This window comes from Elephantulus edwardii, unplaced genomic scaffold (genome assembly GCF_000299155.1).
Source record: "Elephantulus edwardii isolate Elephantulus edwardi_28Jun2011 unplaced genomic scaffold, EleEdw1.0 scaffold00020, whole genome shotgun sequence".
Classification (NCBI taxonomy): domain Eukaryota; kingdom Metazoa; phylum Chordata; class Mammalia; order Macroscelidea; family Macroscelididae; genus Elephantulus; species Elephantulus edwardii.
The window spans coordinates 8,696,085-8,719,913 of NW_006399770.1; the positions used below are offsets into that span (position 1 = coordinate 8,696,085).

Genomic DNA, 23,829 nt, shown 5'->3' on the forward strand with positions numbered 1-23,829 from the left:
TCCTCCAATCCTGATGCCACATCCCTCCTCATATAACCCTACTTCCTGAATTATCTTTTCTGCATATAGATTGAAAAGATATAAAGACAGGATTTTAAAGATTGTTAATTGGGAAGAGATTGTCATATTTTTCAAACGTGCAGAGTACATTCAACAAAGATATAACCAATGCTATATAAGGAACACCAAAGAAGACCATATGGCTTTGAATTGTGGTGCTGGCAAAGAGTACTGAATATCCTATGGACTGTCAGAAGAAAAAGGAAGTATGTCTTGGAGAAAGGACAGCCACGCTGCTCCTTAAAGGCAAAGATGGTGAAATGTCACCTCACAATTTGGACATGTTCTGAGGATGGATCAGTCTTTGGAAAATAAGCATCATGCTGAGAGAGATTGAAGGTCAGAGAAAGAGACGAAGACCCTGAACAACAGGGACTGACACAGTGACTGCAATAATGAGCTTGAACATGGTAGATATGAGTATGTGCAGGATCAGAAAAGGTCTAGATTTATTGTTCACAGGGACAGTACAAGTCGTAGTTAACTCAATGATATCTAACAATAGGTAGCATCTAGAGACATAGTACAGAATTACAAAAAAAGATATATCATCTTTCTCTATAATTTTTAAAAAAAAATCATCATCTAAAATATGGATTGTTGTTGCTATGGTTGCTATGTGCCATCTAGTTAGAAGTGATCATAGTTTATCCTCCAGAGAATTTTCTTAGATTGTAGACTATAAGGGAAGAGAATGACCATCTTTCTCCTCTAGAGTAGCTCAGGGATTTGAACCATATGCCTTTTAGGTGGCAGCATGAAATCTTACGACTGGGCCACCACAGCTCACTATAGTAGTTTACAGTAAATGTCCATTAATTTGGTAGAGTTCATGGAGGAAGTGTATGGGCAGTTAGGCATGAGTTGAAAGATAAGATTGAATTCAAATCACAATTTACACACTTAAACTCATCACTGTCGACTTGAAAGTGTCTCATAGCTGATCTCCAGGAAGTCTTCGGAGGCTATACACTATGTAAGAGAAGACTGCCCCTCTTCCTCTCAGTGACCAGTAGGTAGATTTAAACCACCTAACACTTGTTATTGATGGCCTTTGAGTCGAGCACAACTCATAGTGACCCTATGAGGGGGCCTGAAGCCCCTCTTACAACTACCAACATTTGTGAAAGTTCTTAGAGTTTTTGGAGGCATGTTGTTTAGGAAGTGGATGCCACGCCTACTTCCAACAAGTGCTCTTATATACATATTGTAACTGTTTTTTAAATTCTAAAGGCCTGAAGCCCCTCTACAACTACCAACATTTATGAAAGTTCTTAGAGTTTTTGGAGGCATGTTGTTTAGGAAGTGGATGCCACGCCTACTTCCAACAAGAGCTCTTATATACATATTGTAACTGTTTTTTAAATTCTTTATTTCTACTCAGGACAAGAAAAATTCCATTCTTCTTCTCCTGGTTCATAAGTAATGCTGGTGTTGTCTATTGTAGAGTTGGAACCGACCCATACTTGATCCCCCAGAAGGTTTTCAAATGCAGTAAATCATACAATAGGAAACTGCCCATCCTTCTCCCACAGAGTGACTCATGTCCTTGAACCAAATTGCCTTTGGGTTTGCAGTGCAGCTTCTTGCCACTAGCCCACCAGAATTAATATAGACAGGTTGTGTTGAAAATGTAAAATGTTTGCACAAGTTCTCAATATATAATGAATATTAAGAAGGTGGATTTTTATTATAGTTAATGAAGTATGAGAGATTTTACTTAACCACTTACTCTCATGAAAGTGACTAAGGAAATAGTTACATTTATAATTGACATTTAAATATCAAATTTATATGGTAAGAAAAAAACAGAGAATAAGGAGCTCTGGTGGCCTAGTGATAGGAAGCTATGCTGCAATCCCAAAGGCATGTGGTTCGAATTCACCAGTTGCTCTGAAGAAAAAACATGGGCAATTTCCTCCTGTGTGATTTACTGCATCTGAAAACCTGCTGGAGGTTAAGTATGAGTCTGTTCTAAATTAATGGCATAGAACAACAAACACCAACAATATAGAGAACAGAATTTTTAAAAGCAGTTATGCGCAAAGGGAAGTAACTTATAGGAAAATAATGCTTGCTGAACTGAGGCAGATTGAACTGCTTCCTGCAGAAGGTTGAGGACTGAAGCCTTCAATATGGATTGAGGCTCAACATGAAAAAGACAGACATTCTCACCACTGGGCTGACTGTCAACATCATGATGGATGGAGAAGATATTGAGGTTGTTAACACCTACAGCTTGTTTGGTTCCACAATCAACACTCTTGGCACCAACAATCAGGAAATCAAAAGACAAATTGCATTAGGTAAGTCTGCTGTCAGGGATCTTTCCAGAGTACTGAGAAGCAACGATGTCAGTCTAGAGACTAAGGTGCACCTGATCTAGGGCATTGTCTTCTCAATTAGTTACTATGCATCAGAGACCTGGACAATGACAAAGGGAGACAGAAGAAGAATTGATGCCTTTGAATTGTGGTACTGGAGAAGAACATACCATGGACTAACAAGAGAACAAATTGGTCTGTCTTGGAGAGGGTGAAACAAATTTTCTCTTTAGAAGCTAGAATTTTGAAGCTCTGTCTCACGTATTTTGTCCATGTGGCCAGGAGGGACCATTCCTTAGAGAAAGACATTATACTTGGAAAGGTGGAGGGACAGTGCAGGAGAGAAAGACCCCAATGAGATGGATTGAAAATTTAACTGGGGCAATGGGGGTTGGAATGTCAGAATTAGTGAGAATTGCTGAGGACAGGGCAGGCTTCAGAACTGCTAGAAGCACACAAGGTCACTATGAGTTGCAGGAGACTCAATGGCACGTAACAGCTGATATAATAATATCAGTTGATTTCAGCCATGCTCTGTTGGCCTAAGGTAAGAATCTGCACTGCAATCCCAAATGCACCAGCTGCTCTGCTGGAGAAGGATGCGTAAACTCCTCCGGTGTGATTACTGCCTCTGAAAACTGCCAGGGTCAGCTATCGGTTGGTTCTGACTCAATGGTACCCAACAACAACATGCAATAGTAGAATGCAGTGAGCCAACTGCAGTGGTTACAGATCCAAAATTTCAATTGCTACCCAGAGCCCTATGGTCAGGCATCATATAAGGTGTTACACACACAGACAATCAAGTGGAAAGCTTTGTGTTGTAATATTGTGTCCTGTGCCCATGTAGGCACTAGGAATTGATCACACTGTCTTTGCATTTTACTTTACAATCAATCTCCATACAGTGATCCAGGAGCCACTATGACCTAATAAACTTCCTTGTGACATGAACCAAGTTTAATCCTTGTGAAAAAGTCTTATATGGGCAAAGACAATTCTGGGTTATAAACGGTGTCAAAATCTTTCCATAAAAGAGAGGCTGTAATCATCTTTCTCCCAACAACTCCTGTTAAAATCTGATATTATTTTTACTTCTGATTTGGCAAGGGCAGTAGCACCCTCCCTACTGCCTATTTTAGGACCACTCATGCCAGTTTACTATTTCAATCATTATCCAAGTAACTGATAGAGATGTAAAATGTCATCTGGAATTTTTGTAACATTATAATGTAACCATCTGGCAGCTACTAAGAGAAGAACTATAAGAACTAAAGCTGCAGTGGGAAAAGATAGGGTGGATGAAGACTACAGGGTCATAAGACAACTTGAGGGAACATGTCTTTCTTCTCCCATCCTCCTGCTCTTTTCCTTACCTAACTCTGCAAGACATCATTAGAAATATAAACAAGGGGAGTAACAATTATTACAGATGAACAAATCCATGAAAAGATCTCTTGCTATGTTTTTTCATTGTAAGATTCTCATACTATTGATAGATTAAATTATTTTAAAACATTCCAGTTTGCATTTTAAAAGCATTTCATATATTACAGTCATAGAATTCTTTGTCAGATAAATGCATTAAAGGTATATTCTTCCATTCCATGACTTGAGATTTCACTGTCTCATTGTGTCTTTGCAATGGGAAGTTTTTTTCAATTGTGATGACATATAATATATCTATTTATTTATTTTATATTTAGCACTTTTGTGTCCTTAAAGAAATTTTTCTTTACCAAGATTATGAAGATAGTTACTTCTGTTTTCTCCTATACTTTTATAGTTTTAGCTTTTACTATTAGATTTATGATCAAGGTAGAGTTTCCTCTGTGTCTGCTGTGAGGCAGGTGTCGAGGTTCCTTTTTTCTTCCATATGGGCATCCATTAATTCCAGTACCATTTGTTGAAAAGTCTTTTCCTTCCTTCATTGGACTGCTTTGACACCTTTGTCAAAAATCAATGGAGTGTGTATGTGTGGGTCTATTTCTGGACTCTTTATTCTGTTTCATTGATCTATTTGTCTATGCTGACACCAAAACACACTTGCTTGATTACTGAAGATTTATAGAATGTCTTGAAGGCAAGCTATAAATTCTCTAAATTTGCTTTGCGATTTTGAATGCCAATGCAAATTTTAGAATCAGGTTGTTGTTAAAGACTAGCAAAAAAAAAATCATGCTGGAATTTTGGTTGGGATTGTTACAAATCTGCAGATTAATTTGGGGAGAACTGGCATCTTGGCATATCATCGGCAATGATTTAAAGCTTCCTTAATTCTCTCAGCTATTCTTTCTGGCTTTCAGTATGCAGGTTGCACAGGTTTGTTACGTGTTCCTAAATGTTTTATGAGGTTTTTTATGCTATTAAGAAATGGTCATTTTAATTTTTTTAATATATTCAATTATTCGCATAAAAATGCAAACAATTACTGCACATTTTCTGTCATAACTTTTCCACATTCACTTCTTATTTTCTTAGTGTTTTTTACAAGTTACTTAGGACTTTCATGTGTAAATTTTATTAGCTAAAGATCATTTCAATTTTTCATTTTTGATCTAGATACTTTTGTCTCCCTCTTTCTCTGTCCCTCTCTTTGTCCTTCTTGTATTAAATAGAAATGGGGAGAGTGGACATTCCTACCAATTCTTGATTTTTGGAGAAAATTATTTCTTTTTTATCATGAAGTATGACAATGCTCGTTATAAACTTTAAGTAAATGTATTTAATTAGAAAAATAAAATTTCTCCCTTTCCTAAATTACTGAGTTTTGATTATGAATGGATGTTGGATCTTAGAAACTGTTCTTCTACATTTATTGATTTATATCCATAAAGAAAAACCTCCAACAATTTAGTAAAAAGTAAATCTAATAAAATTGAACAAAGTATTTGACATTTAACAAAGGAAGCTACATGAATGGCCACTAAGGTCATAATGATGGTTAAATTATCAGAGAGATTAAAATTAAAATCATAGTGATGACCAATATGTAGTGAGGTTGTCAATTGTTGGTTAGACGAATAAGAACAGAAACAGTCATAGCTACGAGGAATGTAAAATGTTACAATTCAGAGACTCCAGACATTCTGGAGCCACAGAGACTAAATGGCTTCTGGAACTATTGCCTTGGGACAGTCTTTAAAACTTAAATAAAAAATGTCCCCTAAAGAGTTATTAAAATTAAACAGCAGTTTACATTTTTTTTTTTAGTTTAGCTTTTCTGAGTGGAGAAAAGAGAGTCAGCTTTGAGCAATCTTCTCTTTTATGATTTATCTGTATGAGAGCTCTGATGCTGTAGGGGTAAGGAGTTGTGCAGGCAACCCACAGTCACATGGTTCAAACGCACCAGTTGCTCCAAGAAATAAAGAGGAACAAACTCCTCTCATGAGATTTAAAGCTTCTGAAAATCTGCTGGAGCGTCAGTTGGTTTTGACTCCACCACACAAAACAACATATGAGATTGAAATGACTATAATCAATGGCAAGATAAGACTCTTAAGAGCAGAAAATTTATGTTAATGGAGGACAAACAACTCTGGAAAAGAGTGAAGGAATGGAAGGGCAACTTAAAAACTGTCATTGATATCAGAGTGAAGGAATGGGCAACTTAAAAATTGTGATCGATATCACTCTTTTTTTATGCATATGTAGAAACGGTTGAGTTGATACACACTTTGCTGTGTACAAGGGACTCTGGTGGCATAGTCATTAGGGAGTTGTGGTGCTAAGGCAAAGGCCAGGCCTCTCTTCTAATTCACCAGTGGCTACCTGGGAGGAACATGAGCCGTCTTCTCCCATGTGATTTACAGCCTCTCAAAATCTTGCCAAAGAGTCAACTATTAATCAGTCTTGATTCAACATCAGTGAGAATGAGAAAGAGTGAGTTTCCTGTGTATATTTAAAACAATGAAATAAATAAAAGTTTTTAAAATGAAATACATACACTAAGGAAATATATTTGATAGCTTCTTATAAAACTAAACGCACATCTACCTTACAATTTAGATATTCAACTTCGAGATACTAACCCCCCAAAAATGAATGTATGTATCTATAAAAACAGCAATACAAGAATGCTTATAGCAGGTTAATTTTTTAATATCTAAAAAGTGAAAAGAACCCAAATGTCCATCAGTATTTAATAGAAAAACAAACTGTGTTGTACACAAGGGAATATTTTTATCGAAAGAAAACATGAACCGCTAGAACAGAACATCAACTGACAGAAAGTCAAACTACATTCAAATATTCAAGAGGCCCTAGTACAAGGGATAGTATTGATCACGTCAGGTGGATTTTAGTTGAAAGCAGAGAATACAAGAAGGATTTTTATGTGTCAAAATATAAAAAACCTCCTTCAACAACAACAACAATTGCCACAACATGGATAAATCTCTGAAACATTCTGATGAGGGAAAATCTTTATCCTCCTACAATATGTTGTTGTTGTTGTTAGGTGCTATTGAGTTATTACTGTTAGATAGAAAAATAGCTGGGGAAAAAAAGAGAGAGAAGCAGCAGCTGGTCCCAAGTAATGAACAGGCCTTTATTAAGTGGTCTGAGAGGGACGCCAGGTGATTTTTTGCAGAGAAGATGAGAATGGAAGATGAGAATGGCCAGAATGGCAAGCAGGAAGACAAAGGCAGGTGCTTTTTAAAGAGGCTGCTAAGGAGGTCAGAAGGGGATGGTAGGTAGTTTGCTTGGGAAGCTGGGGGCAGGGTCCTGTCAGGATGTGATCAAGTCTAGGGTCTTACCAGGATCTGGCCATGCAGTGATCTTATCAGGAAATAGGCTTGTCAAGATATGGTCAGGCCTGCGGCTAAGTGTTTGAGGTGGGCGTGGAACTGCAATATTCTTGTTCCAGTTACCATTTACAGCTACCCTAGGAACAACACATCTGAAGTTTGCCCTACCCTGCATCATCTCCATGACCTCTGATATGCTTGAGCCGTTCTTCCAGTGTCGGTGTCAATACATCTCTTCGGAAAACTTGGGGCCTTTATCTGACCCTTTCACTTTTCCCAGTGTGACATCATTTTCCAAGTATTGGCCCCCAACGACAACATTCCCAAAGACTATGAGACAAAGTTTCACCATCTTTGTCTATTAGGAGCAAGCTGGTGACACTTCCTCCAAGACAGGAGTATTCTTTTGGTAGTCCATGGGATATTCTTTACTTTTCTCCACCACCACAACTTAATGGCATTGATTCTTCTTATGCCAACTTTATTCATTGGCTACTTTTCAGCTGCAAAAAAGCAATTGAAAAGACCATGGTTTAGATCAATAGCATCTTGGGCTTTACACTGGCATCTTTGCTCTTTAGCACTTGTGGAGAGGCCTTTGACAGGAGATTTTTCTCAATGCAGCATGTCTTTTGATTTCTTGACTGCCCTACCAGGGTGTTGATTATGGGTCCAAGTAAAATGAAATCATTAACAACTTCAAACAATTCTATATCCATCATGATATCACCTAGAGGTCCAGTAGTGAGGATTTTTGTTTTCTTTATGTTGAGACAGAATCTATAGTGAAGGCTGTAATCAGCATGCTGTTTGTTGTTATGTGCTGCCAAGTCACCTGAGACTCATAGTGACCCTATGTAAAACAAGCCTAAACCCTGCTCTACTATCCCTTGCCAACCTTACTGTCTCTGACACACCTATCCCCATCACCCTGGTCACTTAATCAATTCCTCTCATCGAGGGTCTTCCTCTCCTGCACTGTCTCTCCACCCTCCCAAGCATGACGTCCCTCTCCAAGGACTGGTCCCTCCTTGCAACATGTCCAAAGTATGTCAGACAAAGGTTCAGATTCCTTGTTTCCAAGAAGCAGCCTGGCTTCACCTGCTCCAGGAAAAACTTGTTTGTTCTCCTAACAGTCCATGGTATATTCAATACTTTTATCCATCACCACAGCTCAAGGGTATCACTTCTCTTGCTATCATCCCTAGTCATTGTCAGCTTTCTGATGCATAGCAAGTAACTGCAAAGACCATGGCCTATATCAAGCACACCTTAGTCTCCAGTCTGATGTCATTGCTCTTCAGTACTTTGGAGAGGCATCTGACAGCAGACTTTCCCAATGCAATTCATTTTTTAATTTCCTAGCTACTGGTACCAAGAGTGTTGATTATAGAGCCAACCAACCTGAAGCTGTCAACAATCTCAATCTCTTCACTGTCTATCATGATGCTGCCAAATGGCCCAGTGATGAGAATCATTTTTTTTCTTGATGTTGAGCTTCAATCCATATTGAAAACTGCAGTTCTTGACCTTCTGCAGCAAGCACTTCAGTTCCGCCTCAGTTTCAGTAAGTAGGGTTGTGTCATCTCTGCATAATACAGATTGTTGATGAGTTTTCCTCCTATCCTGATGCCACATTTCTCCTCATAAAGTCCAGCCTCCTAGATAATCTGTTCCACATATTGATTGAGTAGATATGGAGATGGGAAACATTCCTGGTGCATACCCTTCCCAATTTTTAACCATGCAATGTTTTCTTGCTTTATTCTGATGACTGCCTGCTGGTCCAAGTATAGGTTTCACGTAAGCACAATCAACATTCTATCTGTGAAATTCCTCTATTATGTTTATTTCCTCTAACATGGAAAAACTCATCTATGTTGTTAGAAATCAGAACAGCAACTGCTTCTGGTAGTGATGGAAAGGGTAAAAAAATGACAGGATGTTGTATAAGAGACTGAGTTGTTAGTAACATTCTGTATCTTGTTAGAAAGGAGAGTTTCATAGATGGATGCAACAACCATGGAAACAGCATCCAAGGAATCAAACATACCGCACTGGACAAATCTACTACCAAAGACCTTCTAAAAACTGATAAAGAGCAAGGCTGTCATTTTAAAGAATAAGCTGTGCCTGCTCTAAGCCATGGAATTTTCAGTTGTTCACATGTATACTAAAGTTGAACACTGAATCATGAAGCCCAGAGAATAACTGCTACTTTTGAACTGCTTTGTTGCTGAATAATATTGATCATACTATCTATGGACTGTCCTTTAGAGATGAGGATGAAAAGATTGCATATCATATTCCTTAGACATGCTATCAAGTGGGTGAGTCCCTGGAACTCAACCTCAGAAAAGTGAAAAAGAGGAAGATGAGCATGTTTCCAGCTCTTTGCTATTGCGAACAGTCACAAAGGTTGAATCCTTTACATAAACAATCTTGCGTCAAAAGCGAAAAACGTTATGATAAACATAAAATATCACTGTCTTGGTTTTGCAGTAGTAAACTGTCTTGTGTCTGTTGCGTCTTTGTAGATTCCTTTTAAATGTTACTTTGTTTTCTGTGTTAAATAACAAATAGACCTCTATATAAAATTTGTATAACCATATAAAATACTTTTATTAAGATATGCTATTATTGGCTTTAAAATATCAGCAAAGTAATGCATGTGGTTGTGTGGAAGTTGTTGTTGTATAGTAGTTTTTCAGAGGCAGTTAATCTCACAGGAGGACACTGCGCATCCTTTCCCATGAAGCAGCTGGTGTCCTTAAAGTGTGTGCCTTCAAGATTGCAGCTCAGCTTGTGGCCACTAGGCCATCAGAGTAATTCCTAGTGGAAGTACTAGTTTTGTTTCAGCTTAAAAAACCACTTAATTGTGCTCATGAAAAACCTATATCTAGATCAAGAAGATGTTGTCCAAACAGAGCAAGTGAATATGATATAGTTTAAAATCAAGAAAGATATGTATCCTTTCTCCCTAACTATTCAATCTGTATGCTGAGAAAAAGAATTGGAAAAGCTAGAATTTATGAAGAAGAATGTAACAAGAAGATAGGAGGAAGGCTCATCAATAACCTGCACTAAGCATATGACATAACCTTGCTTACTGAAAGCAAAGAGTATTTGAGGCCCTTGTTGTAGAAGATCTACTACAGCCTTCAATATGAATTACATCTGAACATCAAGAAAACAAAAATTCTCACACTGGGCCAAAAGGCAATGTCATGATAGATGGAGAAATGATAGAAATTGTCAACAATTTAATCTTATTTGTATCTACAATTAACATTTTTCATATCAGCCATCAAGAACTGAAAACAAGTATTGCATTGAAAAAGTCTGTTTTCATGGATGTCTCCAAAGTACCAAGGAACAATGATGTTAGTTGAAAGACTAAGGTGTCTCTGATTCAGGTTATTGTCTTTTCAATCACTTACTATGCATCTGAAAGCTGGACAAAGAATAAAGATGACAGAAGAACAATTTATGTCTTTGAGTTGTGGTGTCAGAGAAGAAGATTGAATATTAAATGGACTGCCAAAAAAACCAAACATGTATCTGGAGAGTATGCAGCCAGAGTGTTCCTTAGAAGCTTCATCTCAGACACTTTGGACATACCATTAACAGGCATGACTCCTTGGAAAGGACATCGTGCTTGGAAAGGTGGAAGGTCAGCAAAAGAGAAGAAAAGTCTGAAGAGTCTCAGTGAGATGGATTGACACAGACTGCAGGAATGGGCTTAAGAATGTCAGAGATGGTGAGGATGTCACCTAATAGGACAGGGTTTAGATCTGTTGTTCATAAAGTCACTCACTATGAATCATACTCGAATTGATGGCACCTAAAAATAACATCTGTGTTTTAAGGGTAAAAACACTATAAATTAGAATATACTAAAAGGCAATGCATTTGGGTTCAGATTTATACTTTTAGAGCTTTTCTAATTGTATCCTTATGAAAGATTTTTAATGAGAATGGATTCTGTTGACTTACTAACATATCTCCAATATGTTTCACCAATTTATAATCACATCATGAAAACAAAGATTCTTACCACTGGACCAATAGACAGCATCATGACAGATGGAGAGGAAATTGAAACTGTGAACAGCTTCATCTTGCTTGGATCCACAATTAACATCCTTGGTACCAGCAGTCAGGAAATAAGGAGACACTTTGCACTAGGAATATCTGTAGTTAGGAACCTTTCCAAATTATTGAGGAGAGGACTAAAGTGTGTCTGATTCAGGCCATAGTCTTCCTGATCATTTGCTATGTACCTGAGAGCTGGTCAATGAATAAGGATGACAGAAGAAGAATTTATACCTTTGAATTGTGGTGTGGAGAAGAGTATTGAACATCACACGGACAGCAAAGAGAACAGATATGTCTTGGAAAGGGTGCAACCAGAAGGTTTTGTGGAAGCAAAAATGATGAGGCTTTACCTCACATATTCTGGGGATGTTGCCAGAAGGAGCTATTCCTTGGAGAGGGACATGATGATGGGAAAGGTGGACGGTCAACGGAGAGGAAGACCTTCAACCAGGTGGACTGACACAGTGATTGCTGCAATGGCCTCTTGTGTGTCAGGAAGTATGAGGATGATACAGGATAGAACAGGGTTTAGGTCTTTTGTTCATATGGTTGCTATGAGTCATACTTGACTCAACAGCACCTAACTATAACAACAACAACAACAACAACAACAACAACAACAATAACAACAACAACAACATATTATGCATATTTTAATACCTACTATCATCTGACATGTTTACTCCTTTTGTTTGTTTTTTGAATAAAATGGTGCTGTTCCTAAAAACAAAACCAAGCCCCTATCTAGCTAAAATGTTAATTACAATTTGTTGTTGTTGTTGTTTGGTGCTGTCGAGCTGTAGATGACTCATAGCGCCCCTATGAACGAATGGCCTGAGCACTGTTCATACATAGAGTTTACGGAGGTAATCCATTTTGGAAGTGGATGCCGCTCCTGCTTCCAGAATTACAAATTAGCTTTCTTTTATTTCTTGTTAAACAATGACACCATAGTTTGTGCCATGTAGTATTATGAACATATAGCATTGTCTTACTTTAAAAAATTCAACCATAAATAGTTATCATCTCTGCTTTTAAGATGTTCAAAATGGGCTGCAGTGATGGACAGGAAGAAAGTAATATAAGATAATGTCATAAATGCAGTGTCTGTTATATGAACAAAGGGCCATAGGAGGTTTTAAAATTTAGTGATTCTGTTTTCCTAAAGGTAAAAGTAAAATCATACATGGTTTCAGTAAGTGAGTGACACATTAATCCAGCAATTCATGTACCATGCTGTTACTCCTACACAATAGACGATGTTCTAGGTTCTGGCACATAATGTATGTGATCCAGGTCTTAAGAAGTTTATTAACCAGGTACATTTGCCAAGACAAGAAGTTACCTGCCTACTTAACTTTTTTTCCACTCTGGCTGGTTTTTTGTTCATCTCGTTTAGTAAAACTAAGACTCATACAGAAAAAAGTGACTGGAAATTTCAAAGTTGTTCTCACTTTACAATACTGATATAACAGAAAAAGTATTTTCTAGACAGGTTTAGTGAATGCTAGTAATGACTAATCCTGAATGCTATTATTTAATTATTCTTAGACTATTCATTTATTTCCTTATGTATTTAGCCAACATTTATCTAGTCTTCAGTGTACATTACACATCAACACAAAGAAAACAGTTTCTTAAAAGTAGACCACTAGAAACTATGATGATTAATGGAGAAAAGATTGAAAATGTTAAGGATTTCACTTTACTTGGATCTACAATCAACACTCATGACAGCAACAGCCAAGAAATCAAATGATGTATTGCACTGGGCAAATCTGTTTCCAAGAACCTATCAAAATGCTAAAGAATAAGGATGTCTATTAAAGACTAAGATGTGTCTGTCTAAACCAAAGTATTTTCAGTTGCTTCATAAGCATGCACAAACTGGACAATGACTAAGGAAAACTCAAGAAGAATTAGCACCTTTGAATTGTGTTTGTTAAGAAAATGATTATACCAAGAATGGAGAAAAACAAATAGAACAAATCTGCCCTGGATGAAGTGATGTTGGGGCACTCTTTGCAGGCAAAGATGTTGAGGCTATATTCTACATACTTTAGATATAAAACCAAGAGAAGAAATTTCCTAGAATACAGCATTATTCTTGGAAAAGCAGAGTCAGCAAATGAGAGGAAGACTTTTAAAAAATAATTTTAATGAACATTTACATATATTTTTTTAATAATTTTAATGAGCATTTATAGAGATTTTGGATTTCCATTCATTCATTGCTGCACTTCTCTCCCCGCCCAGCCCATCCCCCCCACCACAGTTCACTCTTCTTTTAGAAAAGTAAAATAAACACTCTCTCCCTGGTACACAATCCCCCTGAACCCTTGCCACCGCCTCAAGTACACTCCACAGTGCAACCTTAATTGTGGACTCTTGTGATAACCATAATACCCTATCATACATCGCTCTTAAATTATTCTCTCCCTCATCTGTTTCAGTGTAGTATACGCTCTTGATGAGACACAGTGACTGCAAGAATGGGCTTTAACACAGAAGAGACTGTGATGACAGTGTAGGGATTGGACAGGTTTTCATGCTACTGGACATAAGTTGTAGTCAACATGAAGACACCTAACAGTAACAATGCATCAATGTTATACATGTGTAAGTTTTTATGATCCACAAAGTCGAATGGCTTTGCAGAGTCAACATGACACTGGTATATATATATTTATGGCATTCTGTGCTTTCAGCCAAAATCCTTCTCACCTCAGCAATGCTATTTTCTATATCCTCTTCTAAATCTAGCTTTCATTTCTGGTTATTCCTGTTGATGTACTGCTCTTGCTATTTTAAAATTATTTTTAATTATTAATGTGATATTAGTTATATCACAACATTATGATAAATAGAAACAAAGATTGAAGATGTCACCAACTTAATTTACTTGGACCTACCATAAACATCCACGAACTTAGTAATAAAGAAATTAAAAGTCATTTTGCAATATGCAAATCTACTACTGTCAATAACTTCTATAAAGTGCTAAAGAATAAGCCTATCAGATTGAGAACTAAGGTATACTGATCCAAGCTGTTATCATTTCAATCACCTCAGATGCATATGAAATTTGGACAATGATGAGGAAGGCCAAAGTAAAATCAATGTATTGGATTGTAATGTTGGTGAAAACTATTGAATATAATGTGGACTGCCAAAAGAACAGCATTAACAATTAACATAAAAGCACTTCCAGGATACTTTTTGGAAGTGAGACTAGTGAGTCTTCATGTCACACACTCAGCGTACAATAGAGTTAGTCCTTGACGAAGGATATCATGATTATTTTAGGTTTCTCACATACAAAACCTATATACAACTTTTGTTTTTAACACTTTAAGAAATTCCAAATATTAGTATCTCATTTTCAGTATCACTTTGGAAAAGTGCAGCCAGTGTGTTCCTTGGAGACAAAGATGATGAACTCTGTCTCACATACTTTGGACATGTTGCAAAGAGAAGCTATTCCTTCGAAAGGGACACCATGCTTGGAGAGATGGAGGGTCAGCAAAAGGGAGGAAGACTTCCAGACGGACCAGCACAGTGGCTGTAGCAATGGGCTCAAGAGTGACAGATGCGGATGGCACAGGATAAGACAATGATCAGGTCTGTTCGCTGTTAATTTTATTTGACTCGACAATACTTAACAACAACAAAATATATATCATACCTCTAATTCTAAAGTGAATTTCTAAATTCTCACAGTGACTACAAAAATGGACGGGAGCAAGAAGGAGATTGTAAGGATGGGATAGGGTAGGGAAGGGTTTCAATCCATTCATTGTTCATAGGGTCTCTGTGAATTGTAGTTGACTCATTGGTAACCCAGAACAACAGCACTCTCTCCTAGGTATTCTTGCTAAACTACCAAGGACTTTAGGGCCAGATGCATGTCAACTTCTAGCTTTTTTTAAAAGGTATTGATACATTTACACAACATCACTAGCTAGGTGTGGGGAACATCATGGACTCAAGCAAATTAGCGTCTCTGCAGTAAGCATTTCAATGTTCACCCTAAGAGGAATAAATAAATATTATAAATAGCCTAACATCAGTTCAGGCTCTGTCTTTTGCCAAACGAGTTATGTAAAAACATTTGGTTTCAGGGCTTTTTAGATTTCAGAACTTGATGAAGGACTGTGTGGGTCTATTTTCTGTTTATCTTTATTTTATAGTTTTAGGAATAGGTTTAGAGAGATTAACTAACTTGTCCAAGTTAGTCTAGATCTTAAGTAATGAATCATCATATAAAACTGGCAGCCTTACCCTTAAGTTTTCTAGTAACTTCTGAAATTGTGCCCATGTCTGCATTTTACTTTCTGTGTCTGCAGAAAGAAGGGAGGATTATAGGTATCTGAGTTTTAAAATAACAGGTTGTTTTGCTATTGCGGCTGTATTTCTGATAGAGCAACTGCCCTTCTGCTTCTTCAACCTCACAGTTCCCTTTATTGTTAGTCTGCACAGTCTCTGGATAGAACATCTCTGATCGCAAAGTCCCTGTTTTTACATCTTTGCTTATATGGCTCTTATCCAACTGGTATATTGATTCTTTGATGCTAGCTGATCAGTGTGTGTTTTCCAAATCTGGCCATTCAGGCTTCAGTATGATGCCTCTCTGAGTTTCCTCTCTTAGTTCTCTGATATCTTTGTTCACTTCCAGCTATAAATCAGGCATTGAGGCACCGATCCCAAGATATGCTTGCATTCAACTCATTACTAACATTTTGCTGTCTGACTTGGGTCCTTTGTTTTTAATTTTTTTAGCAATATGGTCTCTAGATCACTTCATCAGAGCCATGAGGTGATAATGCATATTCCTATACCAGTCTTTGGAGAGGAATATTATACTTGGAAAAGTGGAGGATCAGCGAAGGAGAGGAAGATCCTCAAGGAGATGGGATTGATACAGTGACTACAATGAGCTTTAGTATGTTGTATATTTGAGGTTGTGTGAATGATATGGGATCAGGCAGAGTTTGGTTGTGTTGAACAGAGTGCTGCTATGAGACAGGGCTGACTAAATGGCACCTCCCAACAGCAATAACAATTTCTGTGCAAGCTGATTGATTGCCACGTCTTTTTCCTCAAGGAGTAGTTCATGAGTTCAAACCATCAACTTTTTGATGAGTAGTCTGGTATTTAATCATTACCCCAGTAAGGTCCTTTTTCATTTTAAAAGTATAGGCAGTATATATAAAAGATACTATGATTAAAAGATTAAGTTAATAACTTGGTGAACCTTTTCCTTTAATACACAAAGTCTCATTTTCTCTCCATTAATGAATTGCATACTAATTCATTTTTTCTACATACCTAACTCATTGCATCCTGAACTATGAGTGGAAGACCGAGTAACAATTGTCTCTTCTCATCATATCTGATAGGGAGCTCTGGTAGCGTGGTCCTTAGGGAGTTGTGTTGTTAATCCAAAGGCCACGCTTCTCAGGCTGTTCAAATTCACTGCCCCCCAAACAGGAGAAAGATAGACAATCTTCTCTCAGGCAATTTACAGCCTCAGGAATCCACTGGAATCTTAGCTATGAGTGGGTTATGACTTGGTAGCAAAGAGAAAATACATCTGACTGTGTAAAGAAGCCAGGCACATCTAGAGTTGTTATGAAAAAATAAATACATCAGTGAGCTCTGGTGGCCTAGTGGCAAGAAGCTGCACTGCAATCCCAGAGATGTGAGGTTTGAATCCACCAGATGCTCTACTGAAGAAGGAGGGACAATCTCTTCCTGTACCAGTCAGATCTGATTTGACAGTACACACATTAAAAAAAAAAGTTATAAAAAAATAAATACATCTATTTTTCGATATAGCATGAAAACCTGTAAAGAAAAGTATCTTATTGTTATACTTACAAGAACACAATATCAGTTGTTCCCAAACACACACACACACACACACACACATACACACACCAGTGACACGAAGAAGGAAGACTCGGGAAGCCACCTGTACTCCTTGGATCCAGAGTGCTTTGATTCACTATTAGGGATATTAACCTGAAGGGAATAATCATCTATTGTTTCAGTCATGTCACCCAGCACTAGGGAATCCAGGAGCACAAATCTATTACCAGACCATCTGCTTCTTTCTGAACTAAGTGCTGAGAAATGAATCACTAATATAATCGCATAGGCAGAATCTTTTTGGAAAAAAAATTACAATGCTGAAAATGACACTTACGATTATGATAAAGCTGGGCTTACCACATCAGCCAAAGTAAAGAAAGTCTGAATGCAGATTCAAACTCTCAGAAAATCAATTACCATTTATGTCATTGACACAGTGTCCTCATCATTAACTATTTTCTATTTGAATATGGAAGTTTTCTGATAGAAGCGGAAAAGTCCTTTTAAACACAAAATGGCAGAGTACAATGCAGCTACTTAGATTTCTGCTTGCATAACAGCCACCCAAATTTAAGACAATGCCTTTTATAGATGGTCATAAACTATCATGTCAGACAGAATGTCCTTGAGATATTTACATGGAAACAGAATAAAGTCATTTGTAATTTTTTTTTATTTTAAAAACCTTGACTATTGATAGTCATTGATAAAGACAAGAACACTCACTGTCTAAATACTGCAGACTCAGTTTATGATAATATGATTAGTTAGACTAATAATGCCGCTTAGACACAGTCTTGCTAATTACAATATTATAAATATTAATGTCACCAGCCTTTCTGTTTGATTGCCACTCATGGAGTCATTCATCATATTTTCCTGGAACCTACACTGAAAGATTTTATTTCTTTCCCCCCTTTGTTTTTCATTACTGGACCTGCAATCATATGCATTATTCTTCAGTAAGCCTTTACTTTGACTTCTAGTAAAGGGATAGCGATCTTTTTCACCAAAATCAGCCAAATAGAAGTCAGGCATATGCTGTTTCTCTTATTCTTTCTCAGTCTCGAATGCAGCCATTCAAAGAAGAAGAACCAGGGTTTTTGTTTTTCATTCTTTTTCATGTGACCTGTTTCAAGTTAGGATTCATTTGAATTATTAAATGCTTCCTTAAAGAATCTTTTTATACTGCCTCTCTTCTCTGTCTCTCTCTTTTTTAAAGTTAATTATTGATGTGGTGACAAGGCGAAAAGACGAAGAATTGTAATTTTTTTTCCTACCCTCGCTCAGGACTCAGAAATGTCTTCGAACAATGGTTGTCCATTTAAAATCATACAAAGAGAATACAAAAGCAAAATGCTGAATGTTGTTTTAGAAAAGAGTTGCTAAAATCACCATATTATGCAAAATGTAAATGTAGTGTATATTTCTCAGAAAATAGCAGTTAGTGAGAAAGTCAGGGTATAACCTTTTGAGTCCGGATTTAACCACATAGCAGAAGCAGTTACAAAAGAGTATGATGAGAATTTAATTTTAAAAACATCATCATAATATTCAGGACTCTAGTGATTTGATTGTCTTGAAAATAGAAAGGTAATGTTATAATTTCCAGAGCTTGTTAGAGAATAAAGAGACCTCCAGCCTCCCACTGAAAAGAACGCCAGTCATCACCAGGGCCAGCACGGATTTGGAGGCACGCTACACTACAAACTTCAATCTTTTGTTCTTATGAGTTTGTGTTAGGTTGGTTTTATAAAAATGTAACGTGCGAACCTGTCATATAGCTGTAATCAAGCCTCCTTCAGAAGGATTCTACTCAAGAAATCACATGCACTAGCGCCAAGTTTCCTCTGTTAATGAGCACTGTGAGAGGACCTGGAATAATAAGTGACCAAGTACAGCTCTCGGGGACAGCCCAGGGGAGGCAAGCACATACCTTCCCGGTGAGTTCAGCAATACGTGGAACTGGTTTCCCTTTCTGGTGACGCATGGTGGCTGGACTCTGCCCATCCCAGTCCTGCAATTCTTCAATGCTTTTCAGATAAAGCAGGGCTTTGAGACCAGTGCAGTAGTCTTTGATGACAGTGAAATCCTGATTCTGAACAGCACTGCATACCTAGAAAAACATGGAGCAGCCAAGCAAATGTAAGACCATGGGTAATTCTCCTGCTCAATTCCCTTTACATTTATTCAACAAACATTTAGTTGCCAAGTCCTGTTATAGGCAGGACATATCATACATTGCCTGAATGTGGGGGTGATGGGGTATGGGAACACTTTTTTTTATATCTTTTTTTAAACACATTCTTTAAAAAGTAGATATTTTCATTAATTTGCTGTGAAGGTGATCTCACAGTTGTATACACATATTTAAACTTATTAAATATTTTCAGTTTATTGTATGCCAATCATATCTCAAGAGTTTTAAAAAATTAAATCTAGTAAGTTGCAATGTCATAGCATCCCAGTAGGTATAACAAGAGAACGGGAGTTTTAATGCGCTCATGATCTCTGTTGGACATGTCTCCTGGAGACAGTTCTTGGTTCACACGCAATCAAGTTGTGATGGAGGAATGCTCATTCGCTTAACTTAACCATCATTTACTCTTATGTGCACTTTAATCTCACCTACTATTACTTTTTCCTTTATAGTTTTTATTTTTCACTACTTGGTCCTTTCCTCTTGTCCTCAAATTTAACTTTCTTTTTTTCTTTCCTTAGGTTCTGTCTCAGGAGCAGAAAATGGTATAAGGGGCACAGGGCCATGAGAGTCTCTCTAAAAGGGGCAGAGGGAGTAAGACTAGCACAACTTCTCATTATCCCAGAGCAGAAATCAGATAAAGTGCCCATAGCCAAGCCCCATGGTGCCTCTGGAGCTATACCAGCAGCAAGAAGTTCATTTATTCCTTGTTGACTCACAGTTGTGGTACTGACAATGGGGTTTATTAGGGAAGTAGGTTGGAGAGTGGGGGAGGCAAAGGACATCTCACAATATAGGTCCAGTAAAAGTCCAGGTTCAGTTAAGCCACATAAATTGAGCTGGTTTGCTCAATAATTCAGCAAGATTTGCCTCAGAGCAGTTATAAGCCAGCTTCTCCTTCAATCATCTAGCAAAAACAGCAAAACCTTTAACTGTGGCCAGCATACATGCAAGAAGCCTCATGTCACAGCTTGCCATAATTTCTATACAGCAATTCCACAGTCTCTCCACCACTATCATTAGGGTCTTTCTCTCTCACACCAGAGTCTTGCTCCAATCTCATTAAAGTCTAACTCATCACAAGTCTTGGCTGCCACAAGTCTTTCCCTTCAGTATGAGAAGCACTCTCTCTTCTCTCTTCTCTCTCTTCTCTCTCTCTGTCTCTCTGTCTCTCTCTCTCTCTCTCTCTCTCTCTCTCTCCTCCTACTCCCACAGCTGTTGATAATTTACAAGACCACTTGTCTATTGTTAAGGTAGCTGGAGACCAGACCATGTAACCATAATGGCTATATAAAAAGCCAACTTTTAGGCTAATACCACATGTTTTCTAACACATCTTTTTTATGGGCTATAAGGTCATTTCCCTCTACACATAGATAATTATCATCTATCTATTCTTCAGCCTCACGGTATATAGCACTCATAAATGTTCAAAAGAAGAAGAGAAAAGGGAGAAGGGGGATAACAGAAGAAAGGAAAGTGGTTGAAATAACTAAGATAATGGAGATTAGGGAGCAGAGTGGGAAGAAAAGGAATATGAAAGAATTTATGAGAATTTGTTGAGAAGGGAGGATGATCAGCATATAAATAATAATTAATTATATGAAACACAATATATATGAGTTATTATCATCAAACTAGTTAAAAACAACCGAATGAAAAATACTCATTGACACTGAGTCAGAACTAACTCACAACTGACACTCCAGTGGTTTTTTGGAGGCTGTACATCACATAAGAAGAAAGACAGCCACTTCTCTCTGGCAGAAATACTGGTTACTTTTCATTATCTGTCTTTGATTTGGCAGCACAGATCCCTCTAGGCCACCAGAGCTTCCTTCCTTTAGTCTAGAGCCTTACATTCCACATAATCCACTGCGCTCAATGCCATTGAGTCAAGTTTGACTCAGTCATCTTGTATCAGTTTCCAAGTCTATAAGTCATTTCTATAGAAAAGTGTCCATTTATTCTTTGAGAATGTGTGTATTCAATACACTGACTTTTCTGTTAGCAGCTTGACACTTAATGCATTATGCAACCAGGGCCCTTCTTTTAGAAACAAAATATTCTTAAGTATAATTATTGCATGATTGCTTGATCAAATACTCTATTGCCAAAAAGAATCAAGCTTGAGGAGGACAAAACTAACATATATCATGATCACACATCATCTCCAGTGACTATCCCAGTATTTTATATGAATACTGTGCTCAGTAAATATTGTTGCATTAAATGATAATCTCAAGACATTGTAAAAGGAATGTTAAAGTTGAATGGTCATATATTAGAATATGTTGTTATTATGAGCCATTGAGTTCCATGAAACTCATAACAACCCAATGTACAACAGCTCTGAAGCCTGCCCTATCCTGAGCCAGTCTCATTGACTCTGACACAAAAACCCCAAATGCCCTAGTTAGTCACTGTATCAATCCATCTCTTCCAGGTCTTCCTTTCCTGTGCTGCCCCTCCACCCTTACAAGCATGTGTTCAAAGTATATGATACAGAGTTTCTAAATAACCTAGCTTTCAAGGAGAAACTTGTTTTCACCCTTTCCAAGACACATTTATTTGTATACTTGGCAGTCCATGGTGTGTTCAAAACTCTTCTCCAGCACCACAACTCAAAGGCATCAATTCTTCTTCTGTCATCCTTAGTAACTGTTCCATTTCCAGATGCATAGCTAGTAACTGTGAAGACCATGGCCTGGATCTAAGCACACCTTAGTCTCTAGACTGACATCATTGCTTCTCAGTACTCTGGACAGGTTCCCTGACAGCAGATTTTCCCAATACAATTCATCATTTTATTTTCTGACTGCTGGTGCAAAGAGTGCTCATTGTGGAGCCAACCAAGCTATAACTACTAAAAATTTCAATCTTTTTTCCCCCTCTATCATATGCTGCCAATCGGCCCAGTGGTGAGAATCTTTGTCTTCTTGAGGTTGTGTTCCAATCCATATTGAAGAGTACAGTGCTTGACCTTCTGCAACAAGCACTTCTGGGCCTCCTCAGTTTCAGCAAGCAGGGTTGTGTCATCTCATAACTTAGGTTGTTGATAAGTCTTCCTCCAATTCTAATGTGACACTCCTCGTAAAACCCCAAATCCCAAATGATCTGTGATCTGTTCTGCATATAGATTGAAAACGTATGGAGACAGGACACATACCTGATGCACTTCTTTGCTGATTTTAAACCATGCAATGTTGCCTTGCTCTGTTACGAAGACTGCTTCCTTGTCTGAGCATTGGTTTCCCATGAGCACAATCAAATGTTCTTGAATTCCTATTCTCCTCAAGGTTAACCAGTTTGTTGTAATCCACACAAAAATGCCTTTGCATAGTCATTGAAATGCAGATAGACATTCTCTGGTACTCTTTGCTTTCAGCCGAGATCCATCTGACATTGGTGATAATGCCTATAGTGCCACAACCTCTTCAAACCTCAGCTTGTATTTCTGGTAGTTCTCGGTCAATGTATTGTTCCTGTAGTTTCTGGGTAATCTTAAAGAGCATATTTAGTGATTGTTGTTGTTGTTATATGCCATTGAATCACCTGTGACACATGGTAACCCTATATACAACAGCCCTAAACCTGCTCTATCCCTTGCCAATGCTATTGTCTCCGACACACCTATAACTATCACCCCAGCCACTGAATCAATTTACTTCATAGAGGGTCTTCCTCTCCTGCGCTGTCCCTCCACCCTCCCAAGCTTGACGTTCCTCTCTAAGGACTGATCCTGCCTAGAAATATGTCCAAAGTATGTCAGATGAGTCTTCAGAATCCTTGCCTCCAAGCAGCAACCTGGCTTCACCCTCTCCAGGACAAACTTGTTTGTTCTCCTAGCAGTCCATGGTATATTTAATACTCTTCTCCAGGACCACAGCACAAAGACTTCAAATCTCCTTTTATCATCCCTAGTCATTGTCCAGATCTATGATGTATAGCAAGTAATTGCAAAGATCATGACCTGAATGAGGTGAACCTTAGTCTCCAGACTGATGTCATTACTCTTCAGTACTTTGGAGAGGTTTCTAACAGCAGCTTTTCCCAATGCAATTTGTCTTTTAATTTTCTGGCTTCTGGCACCAAGAGTGTTGATTGTAAAGCCAAGCAAACAGAAGCTTTCAACAATCACAATATCTTCATCGTCTATCATGATGCTGCCAGTTGGCCCAGTGGTGTTTTCTTGATGTTGAGCTTTTTTTTTTTTAAGGCATTTTTAAAACATTTTTATTGGTTTTCATATAATAATTCCTTTACATTATATTTCATTCCTATACATGGTGTTTTATACAATCTTTCATTTACACTATGTTTCATACAATCATTCATATACATTCTATTTTACATTAGTTTTTTAATTGGTTTGTTTACCAAGTTTATATACATTGTGTTTCACACTATTCTTCATTTTATTGTGGTTCATACAATTATTACCATACATTTTGTTCTATACAATCACTTGCCATTGGACATTGCCCATCATTACCATGTCCCTGTCTTTTTTTTTTTTAAGGCT

At 37.7% G+C, this 23,829-nt stretch overlaps 1 protein-coding gene across 1 annotated transcript in view; it reads right to left on the reverse strand.

Moving 5' to 3' along the window:
* DPYD (dihydropyrimidine dehydrogenase) overlaps positions 1-23,829 on the reverse strand; it is a 1,462,963-nt gene that overhangs the window by 195,932 nt on the left and 1,243,202 nt on the right. Inside the window, exon 20 of the mRNA XM_006882430.1 lies at positions 19,041-19,220. Within this exon, the coding sequence (XP_006882492.1) occupies positions 19,041-19,220 (180 nt within the window). The remainder of the gene's footprint in view (positions 1-19,040; positions 19,221-23,829) is intronic.